The 10,281-nt window shown below is 39.5% G+C and overlaps 1 protein-coding gene across 2 annotated transcripts; it reads right to left on the bottom strand.

Annotated features, from left to right (window-relative positions):
• Positions 1 to 284: 284 nt before the first annotated feature.
• Positions 285 to 9,957, bottom strand: LOC143856208 (uncharacterized). Of its 2 annotated transcripts, XM_077366347.1 has the most exons (4): positions 8,931 to 9,957; positions 1,762 to 1,794; positions 1,616 to 1,648; positions 285 to 1,524 (listed from the first exon to the last, which is right to left on the bottom strand). In XM_077366347.1, exons 1-4 carry the CDS (start codon positions 9,784 to 9,786, stop codon positions 356 to 358), a joined length of 2,091 nt encoding a protein of 696 aa, XP_077222462.1. In that variant the 5' UTR covers positions 9,787 to 9,957; the 3' UTR covers positions 285 to 355. The 2 variants fall into 2 exon arrangements, with proteins under 2 accessions (XP_077222462.1, XP_077222463.1); XM_077366348.1 differs by lacking the exon at positions 1,762 to 1,794.
• Positions 9,958 to 10,281: the final 324 nt, after the last annotated feature.

Raw genomic sequence — 10,281 nt, 5'->3', positions numbered from 1 at the left:
ATTTAAAATTTTGTTGTTTACAGACAATAGTGGGGGTAAAGTTGAAAAGTTGTCAAATAGAGCGAATTTAATATGTCTAAAATGTGTTTTAAATGGAAAAACTCATGTTTAAAAATGTTTTCAGGTGTAAAAGTTTTAAACAGAGTATTAAACGGCAGTCTAATAAAATGTGTTTTCTTTTTTAAAAAAAGTACAGTACATAAAATGGAGTTTTGCTAACTATGGTTAATAATAGACGGGACCCAAACGTTGATCCTTAGCTAAGGCGGGACGCATATTTGGGATAGCATATAAATACAACACTTTGCATGCCAAGCATTATCATTGTATATTACAAGTTCTTATCAATCCTTAATTAATCTACTATCACATGTAAGGGATTTGATTCTGTGTGATCTTGCGAAACTAACCCATATTCAGAAAGAGTTGTTAGCGATCCCATGCTACCCATGTGTCCCGCATCATCTTCATTAGTCCCCCGAGTTGGAGAGGATAGAAAAGGCTTGGCTGGTATTTGTAGAAGATCCATACTTCCCTCAAGCATCTCTAACACTTTGCTCATTGAAGGACGATCTATAGGCTTCATTTGTATGCACCATAGTGCCACTATAATCAACTTTTTTGCTATTTCTTTTTCATCCTCCTCAGCGTTTCCAAATCCCATATCATTTCCTTGCTTAATCTGGTCATATATCCATAATGGGAAGTAAATTTGGCTCGAATTCTCCGCCATCGCATTCAGATTCCTCCTCTTCCCTGCCATTTCCATTAGAAGCATACCAAAACTGTAGACATCAGACTTGTAAGAGACACCCCCGATATTTTTATAAAATAGTTCAGGGGCCATATATCCTAGAGTTCCTCTTACGGCCGTGACCGATACAATGCTTTCTTCCGTTGGATAAAACTTAGCTAGTCCAAAATCCGAAACTTTTGGTATATAATTTCCATCAAGAAGGATGTTGTGAGGCTTTATATCGAAATGGAGAATTCTCATGTCGCAACCTCGATGTAGATATTCGATCCCTCGTGCTATTCCTAATGTGATCTGGTACGTCCTCTCCCAACTTAAAGGGTTGGTGCTTTCTGGCTGAGGAAAAATGTATTTTTCCAAAGACCCATTTGGCATGTAGTCATAAATAAGAGCCCTTTTCGAACCCTCTGAGCAGAATCCGATGAGTTGAACCACATTGACATGATGAATCCTTCCTATGGTAGCAATTTCGTTGATGAAATCTTGCCCGTTCCCTTTTGATTTGGCCAACATCTTTACCGCAACCAGACGACCGCTTTGGAGCTTTCCTCTAAAGACAGTGCCAAAGCCTCCTTGGCCTATTTTTTCTTTGAAACCTTTAGTCATCTTCTTAATACGTGAATAAGAGTATCTTGTTGGTGTCTGATATCTATGCTTACTCAAGAACTCTTCAACAGTGGCATCCATCCAAATATGTCTGGTTCTTAACTTATGTGCCAAGAAGATAGCTAGGCAGAATACCCCAATTAATGTTCTTGCTGGTAAAAGAACTTCTCACAGAGAACCAAATACATAATATTCATTAAATTTGATAATAAAAGCACTGCTTTAATTGCAATTTAGATTGTCAAGTGATCTTACCTTGGATGGCAAACGGTATTTGTAAGGGGAGAACTAGAAAAAGAGACAAAAGACAACGAAGTCATCAGGGTCAACTATAGATGGAAAAACCTTCACACTTTTCAAAGAAAATTACAAAAGAGAAGAAGGCCTTTTGAAAGCTTTACCATAAATGAGGCATTGCATATACCGGAAGAAATCTGCATAATCCAACACGTAATTTGTATATAAGAATAAGAATGAAAGGACAATTGTTTTGTTACGTTCAACACACTGTTGTTTTGGTATATTTTATTTTAGGATTCCTTATTCGCTCTTACAATTCCCAATGAGCCGTATAGCAAATGAACCGTCCTTAATAATGGAATGAAAAATGTTATGAGCTCGTTAGTGACTTAATATTTAACATAATACATGACCTTTTCCACTTTTCAAGACACTAAGAATTTTTATTTACTAATTTCAACAAATAATTATTTACTCAAAATCTTAACTTTTAGTAGGATAGGTACGTCATGTGCCTAAAAGGCATAAAATCAAGGTTTGGGAATTTTGAAGAGAGATTTTAGAATAATTTGCAAAGCTTCTACTCTATGATTAAATGCAAAAAATTGAAGCATTGTAATGCTGATTTTGTTAATAAGAAGGGTGTTGGGACAACAAGAGGCTTTTGTTTCCCTTGAGTATTTAGGGTTTATCTTAGTTGTTGAGTTACACTTGATTTTTCTACAACATTTTGTTGGGGGGAATTTGACGGTGGAGATGGTGAGAAAATGAAAGGAGAGATGCTTCAAGGCACGTAGTTGGGTATCCTTAATACGATATTCACTACCACCAATAGTGTGCAAGGGGAACCACGAATTCGCCTCCAAGATACAATGGAGCCTGGTAAATCTTCACCCGCTTTTGACGTTTTGCACTAAACAGCAACAAACCCCAAATCACCCTTGGATTGGTAAGTATTTGAAATAGTTTTTCGAGAATAACAATACAGTAGAGAGAAGAGGTAAAAACGAATTTGGAAAAGGCTTCATGAGAGTGAAAGTTGCTTTGGAATTTCTCTAATCCAAAATCTCCACTTGTATTTTCGGATTCTCTATAAAATGGTGCATTTCTGATCATTTTATAGACCTCATGGTGCCTTTTCATATTGAATTGAACCTTTTGGTGGCACCTGATCATGATTGGCTGCTTATTTGATCGTTAGATCACACTAGATTGCGACTCTATGGTCTAGATCAATCCTGAAGTGACTATTGGCTTGAGTAAAACATTTGTCCTCCCGCAAAACGGCTAGATCGTCAAGCCACGGTTCGGAACCCAGTTCATTGGCCTTTGATCATTATCCAACGATTCACATTGCACACAAATGGACACTAGCCGTTACCCGCAATCCTACATTCTAGATCACACCTGATTGAGCAATAGCCATTGGACACATCAGAGCGCAATCCTATGGTCTATATCACAGCTGGTCGAGATCAACATCCTATCACACCAACCTAGATCAATGGCTCAGATCAAATCTGGAAAAATCTGACAATTCACAGCGCCCAATCAGAAACTAGCCATTACAAACGATCCTACATTCCAGATCTCACCCGATCAAGCACTAGTCGTGACGGAGGACACTAGGTTACTAATATTTTGGTTTTATCCTTTTAGAAATTAGGTCATTAGTTTCTTGATTTGTATTAGTTTCTTGATTTGTTAGGATTTTATTTGCTCGTTTGGATCACTGGAATTGGGAATTGGAATCAACATCACATTCCATTCCTATTCCACTTGAACCTATAAAGGGAACCTGATTCCAATTATAATGTTTGGTTAAACATTAGAGCTCAAAGGAATGAATGAAGACTCCACTGCTTTGAAGTAAAGAAGAGATCATAGAAGCAGAAAATTAGAAAAAACCTGACCGAAGGATCCAAAGGGAGCGCTGGTGCAGAGAAATCAGCCAGCGATTTTCTAGGATTTCGATGCAGAAAACTTATCATTTTTTCTCACTTTGCTTTCTTCTTTGATTTGATTCTTCAAACCCCATTTACAGTTATCTGTAATCAACCCGGCTATTGTCGAATCAGTAGAACATCAAATCGTGCCTTTTACTTTTTCTCCTCATTCTCTTCCTCTCAACGAAAAAACAGAGGTCACTTCACCTTCTAGGAAAAACAAGAGCGGCTCAAAATCCAAAGAAATCAAGGCCTTAAGACATTATTAATCCAGCCTCCTTCCTTTACACATAAATTGAGATTTGATGGGGATTTGAATGGTTTTTCTAATGAGAATTATCTTAAATTGAGATGTGGACTGGCAGGTTGAAATTCCCGCTGAGGCTCAAGAAGTCCATTCTGAATTAAAGGAAATGGCTTTGTGGGATTGTTGGTGCAGATGTCGTGGAAACAACCAGGCTTATCTATGGAGGGAATGTAAATGGAGGAAACTGTAAAGAACTGGAAGCAATGTTGACGGGTTTTCATGTCCGCAGAGCTTCTCTGAAGGCAGAATTTGAAAAAATTATCAAGTCTGCTACAGTCAAAAAGACTGCTTAGAGTGTAATCAGGTTCCACTTTTGATTTGGACTCTACACATAAATTGAGATTTGATGAGGATTTTAATGGTTTTTCTAGACATAATGAGAATTATCTTAAAGCAAAACTAAAGGAGCAATGAAACGAACCACAAAAGCTTGTCTCTAATATACCAGACCAAGGAACTAAAGTAAACAAAAAAAGGGCCAGGCGATATATATATATATATCTAAGAGTGTGCGGTCGACTGCACCTAAGCTTAGGTGAGGTCGAGGGCCTAAACACATGGGTCCCACACTTTTTGTAGTGATCAAAACCATTCATTTGAAAGGCCCCATCATAGATAGGGTGTGTACAAAAAATCAGCTCCATTGGATCATCCTAACCCCTCCAAAAGTGGAGGGCAAAAATTGGTAGATTTGTGGCAGACGGTGTCTGTCCATTTTGCCCTCCACTTTTGGATGGGTTAGGATGATCGTATGGAGCTGATTTTTTGTACACACCCTATCTATGATGGGGTCTTGCAAATGAATGCTTTGGGCCATCCTAACAATGTGGGCCCACATGAGTTTTTTGGCCCTCGACCGCACCTAAGCTTGGTGCGGTCGAGCGCACACTCTTATTCCTCTCTCTCTCTCTCTCTCTCTCTCTCTCTCTCTCTCTCTCTCTCTCTCTGATATATATATATATATATATATATATATATATATATATATATATATATATGAGGAAACTGTTGGTGAGCTAGCTTGCCCAATCACATGGGGGCCCACTTTGTTAGGATGATCCAAACCATTCATTTGAAAGTCCCTTACATAGATGGGGGGTGTACCAAAAATCAACTCCATAGGATCATCCTAGCCCCTCCATTTGTGGAGGACAAAAATGGACAGACACAAATTTGCCCCATTTTTGTCCTCCACAAATGGAGGGGTTAGGATGATCCTATGGAGCTGATTTTTGGTACACCCCCTATCTATGATAAGGCCTTGCAAATGAATGGTTTGGATCACTCCCCAAAATGTGGGACCCATGTGATTGGGCAAGCTAGCTCACCAACAATTTCCTCTATATATATATATATATATATATATATATATATATATATATATATATATATATATGAGAAAAGGGTTCCTAAAGGTGCCCTCATATAGCTTATATGAGGTGGCTCTTTAAAAACATAGGGGCCCCACATTGTTAGGATGATCCGAAGCATTCATTTGAAAGGCCACATCATAGATATGGTGTGTACAAAAAATCAGCTCCATTGGATCATCCTAACACCTCCAAAAGTAGGGGCAAAAATGGATAGACACATTTTGTCCACAAATCTGCCCATTTTTGCCCCCACTTTTGGAGGGGTTAGGATGATCCAATGGAGCTGATTTTTTGTACACACCCTATCTATGATGTGGCCTTTCAAATGAATGCTTCAGATCATCCTAACAATGTTGGGCCCCTATGTTTTTAAAGAGCCACCGCAGCTAAGCTTAGCTGAGGGCACCCGCAGGAACTGCAAGCTATATATATATATATATATATATATATATATATATATATATATAGCATGAGAACTCAATGAAGAAAGCAATGCTCCATTGTACGTGCATTTATTTATGTGAGTCTTGAAGGGAATTGCTTTCCATTGTGCTTTTATTTATGTGAGACTTGAAGGGATCCATACTGGTCAAGAAAAGTGGAACTGGTGAACGCTAATTCTTTAGTATTTTGAGGAAGAAGGGATGCGCAGGATCGTGCGGAGAAAACGTAAAAAGGCAGAATTTCCGCCCAAAAAGTGAAGAAGAGGGTTACCAACTACCTTTTTGACGGGTATTTTAACACTTTTAATCTGGTCCACTCATGGCAAGGAATCCTTTTCTCCTGGGTCGTGACGCAGGTGAAACGGCCTCTTTTCCAAAATGGGGTTTGTTATTGCAGAGAGAGTGAGAGAGAGATTTGCTTGGGAGTCAGAATACCACCTCCTTCGGTGGGTAACGTGTTCTGTTGAATATTCCCGATTTATTTCCGCCCCGGAGTCCCCATTCCATTAATGAGACGGAACCGAACGCCAGAATAGGCGGTGAGGGATTAAGATGCCGTTTCTTATTTCCCATTCTAACAATCCAAACGGGCCCAAGTGTAGTACGATTGCACCTGTAATTATAGGTGCTTTCTTTTTGTGGTAGGATTTTAGGGCTTTCTTTTAAGAGAAGTTTACTAAGTTAGGGATTGCCTTTCTTTATATAAGACATTGTAAACTATAGTTTTTAATAAATCATGAAATAATATTAAAGACGTTTTGTCTCTCTATTTCTCTCTTCTTCTTTTTTCTTTCCTAGTGGATTCTAGGGTTCTTGTTCTTCCTAGTAGATTGTAGGGCAATTTTCGGATCGTACGCTTCGGGTACGATTCCTGTTTGATCCGATGCGTTAGTTAGTATCAGAGTGAGGCTTATCTTCGGATTGGACCCGCTTGCGTCCACGATCAAACCACCACTAATCAAGAAGTCCACCACCACTAATCAAGAAGTCCGGATTTATGATGCGGATTTTCCATGGTCCATCTTTTATCTTTGAGGCAAGTTCTCTTTTCCGTTAATTTTACCTATCTTTCCTCCAAAGTCCAATATACCTCGTGATCTTTTAGCTGCCCAACCTTCTCTAAACCCATCTCCAAAACCTTTTTTTAAATCATCCTTTCACCTTTTTCTAGACACAGCCGCCTTTCAACCTCAACAAAAAAAAAAGAACAAAAAAAATACCAACCTTTTGGTTTGTTTGGGCCCTAATAGCTACCTTCTCAAAATTTCCTAATTTTCAGCCCCATATTTCTGTCCCTAAACCCCTTTCCTCGGCCACTCACTGCGCCACCTTCCTTTTCTATACCAACCATCTGCATGTAGTTTGAGCCACAGTTTTCTTGTGAATCAAAAAAGGGCGCTGATATTCCCCCCCCTTGGAGGCTATATGACCCCCTTATGACAGACTACCTCTAAACGTTAGACTTTAACGTATATGTCATGTTTCCCACCATTTGACCGGTCTCTCTCTACACAATAGGAACAGTTGGTGGGCCCATTGGGCCCATCTTTGAACAACGTAGGCCCTGCCCATACTTTTTAAAATGAACGCCACACCATAAGATGATCCAAACCGTCCATTTGATGGGCTACAGCATAAATAGGTTGCGTCCCAAAATATCATTTTCCATATGCTAATCCTAGCCCTCTGATCTAAATAGAAACTACATATTATGCAACGTCTGTAGATTGTAGGGTTGCAATCATCCTATGGAAATGAATTTTGGGGCACATCCTATTTACATTGTGGACCATCAAATGGATGGTTTGGATCATCCTATGGAGTTGGTCGTACAGTAACATTAAAGCCCAATCGTAAGAAAATGATGTGTACCGTCCAGACCGTAGGATGATCCAAGCCGTTCATTTGATGGGCCATAACGTAAATGGGTTGTGCCCCCAAAATCAATTGCATAGGATGATCTCAACCCTCCAATCTATAGAGGTTTCCATAATAAGCAGTTTCTCTTTATATCAGAGGGCTAGGATCATCATATGGAAATGGTTTTTTAGGACACAACCTATTTGCGATGTGGCCTATCAAATGGACGGCTTGGATCATCCTATTGTGTGGGCCATAGTTCATTTTGATAAAACTAGATGGAGATCGCGAGAGAGAGTAAGCGGTTATCTAGTCCCCAGTTTTTATAGATACCAATTTATTTTGTAAATTATGAGTTGTATGCTTGGCCACAAAGTAGAATGATCCAAACCGTCCATTTGAATTTTAAAAGTTTGTCTTATTTAATTACAAAACTGTCACCTTAAACTCTCCCTTAAACCTTGTTTTTGTTCATTTCGTCTGTCTCCGCCCATTACTTCACCGTTATTTGTATTGTGACCGACGGGATGCAACCTCTCACATCTGTAACGTCTAGAAAATGGCTCTTTCTCTAATGCGTGTTTAAGGGGTGTCATAATAGAAAGAGAGATTAATCGACGTTTTGTGTACCAACTGATTGTGAAAAACCGGACAGAAACCCTTATGTTTTTATTTTTTTGTTCTCTGTTAACAATGTCATTTTGCTTTCTTCTTCATCTTTCAACTTTGCATATTGTGTTGGGCAATCAGAGTTTTCGTGTGGTTCGATTCTCTTCAAACATGGTCGACGGGCGGGCTGTTGTATCCTGGGGTGATTGTGGCTAGAAATCTGCTGCACCGGAATGAGATTCCGCAGAGGCGTAAATTCGTAAATTCACTCGTAAAGAGAGAGACATAGTCAGTGCCTCATCTCCAGCATCCAAAAGGTTACCCTAACTCATCTATTTTCTGTTTTTCACATAAATCAGATACGCCATATTTATAATTTGGAGGAAATATCTTCAATAATATTTAGCAGTTAAAACCCTTCAAATAAGTTTGTAGTACTCACAATTAGAGGAATGAAATAGCATTATTCTATGATCAATACATGTACTAAGATCCGTCCACTGTCCATCGCAAAAGGCTTTTTCGGCTGGTCTGTCACATTATTCTAGACCAGCCACCTCGTGAATGAAGAGAAAACCTGTTGTCTCAATTCACGATGTGGCTGGTCTGAAGTGCGACAGACCAGCCATCTCGTAAATGAAGATAAAACCTGTTGTTTCAATTCACGATGTGGCTGGTGCGACAGACCAGCCATGAAAAGCTTTTTGCGACCGACCTTAGTTATAATTTGAAGGAAATAGCATCAACAATATTTAGCAGTTAAAACTCTTCAAATAAGTTTCGAGTACTCACAATGAGAGGAATGAAATAGTATGTTCTCAGATCTGTCCATGCATGTATTCAGATCTGTCCACGGTCCCAGACCTGTCCACGGTCCCAGACGTGTCAACGGTCCCAACGTGTAAGCATGAGAGTCAAAAGAGTATGTCATACTATTGTGTCTTGCGAAGGGATTAATCCATCCGAGATAATCCTTCCAAGAAACATGAACAACATCAAACGAATATTCCCAAGAGAGCTCAAAACCCATCGGCAACAGGTCGTGAATCTTAGAATAATTATGTTCTTGAGTTCCGGACAAAAATTTAAGGGCAGGGACATGCATTAGAAGCGTGCAGGACGTGTCGAGATCAGATGTTTGCATATTCTGCTCCGTGATGACATACAAATAATCTTGAGTAATGGAGGTATTAAAGCATGTAGTAGCTGTATACAAACTGCTGGTCATCGGAACTGAACATTTCACGAATGAAATAATAGGCCTAGACCACCCATATTCGCTGCCTGCCATCAGATACCAGTAATTACCAAACTGCTGGTCATCGGAACTGAACATTTGATTTGCCGTCAATGAATAGCGAGGGAGAGAAGAGCAGTTGTCTTTTTGTAGACCAGGATCGATGCGACAGACAGCTCGACTGTACGAAACTTTTTCAACATAATATTTGTTGGAGTTGAGATGCAAAACGGTTCGATTGTTTTCGCAAGACAGCTCGATTAAGCCGCAGTTGTTACTGTCGAGGTTTATGCGAAGTGGGAAAGTGATGTTTTGGAGAGTTCCACAGGAAGAATGGCAATCATGTCTCCCAGCATTGCAACAACCTAGAAAAAAGAAGATAGCAAGAAGAGAGGCTAATCTGCTCTTCATGGCTAGAGATGAGAAGGAAATGAGGGTGGGCCTTTGTATCTATAGAAGAAGAACAGGATGCTGAGAAAGACTTAGACTTTAATGTTTTTTGCATAGTATTTTCCTACCCAGAAAATTAGCACACCCATGTCCTACTTTCATACTGATCAACGAGAAGGGGCTCATGAAGCGATAATAAGTAGAAATTGTAAAAAGAGGAAGCTCTACTTTTTAAGATGGGACTTTTCAGCAGATTTTGTCTTCATTTGTGATGTGGCCGCTGTCAGATGCAACTGGCAATCTGCGAACTTTCTTATGGGATGGACGCTAGCAAATCCCTCATAAGATATTATCTATAGAAGGGGCTTGTGGGTGCTGGAGAACCACACATTCATTTTAGGACAAGTCAAGTCGTGGCTGTGAGAATTTAAGGCATGCTGATGGAATCAAGTCAAGTCAAGCCGTCTCAAACTTGGCTATGAGAAATCTAACGCAAAGTAAATTGCTTAGAACCTT

This window comes from Tasmannia lanceolata, unplaced genomic scaffold (assembly GCF_043159265.1).
Source record: "Tasmannia lanceolata isolate RefF3 unplaced genomic scaffold, GAP_Taslan_0.1 ptg000023l, whole genome shotgun sequence".
Lineage (NCBI taxonomy): Eukaryota > Viridiplantae > Streptophyta > Magnoliopsida > Canellales > Winteraceae > Tasmannia > Tasmannia lanceolata.
The sequence above is the reverse complement of the archived record's forward strand: the minus strand, read 5'-3'. Positions and strand labels throughout refer to the sequence as shown.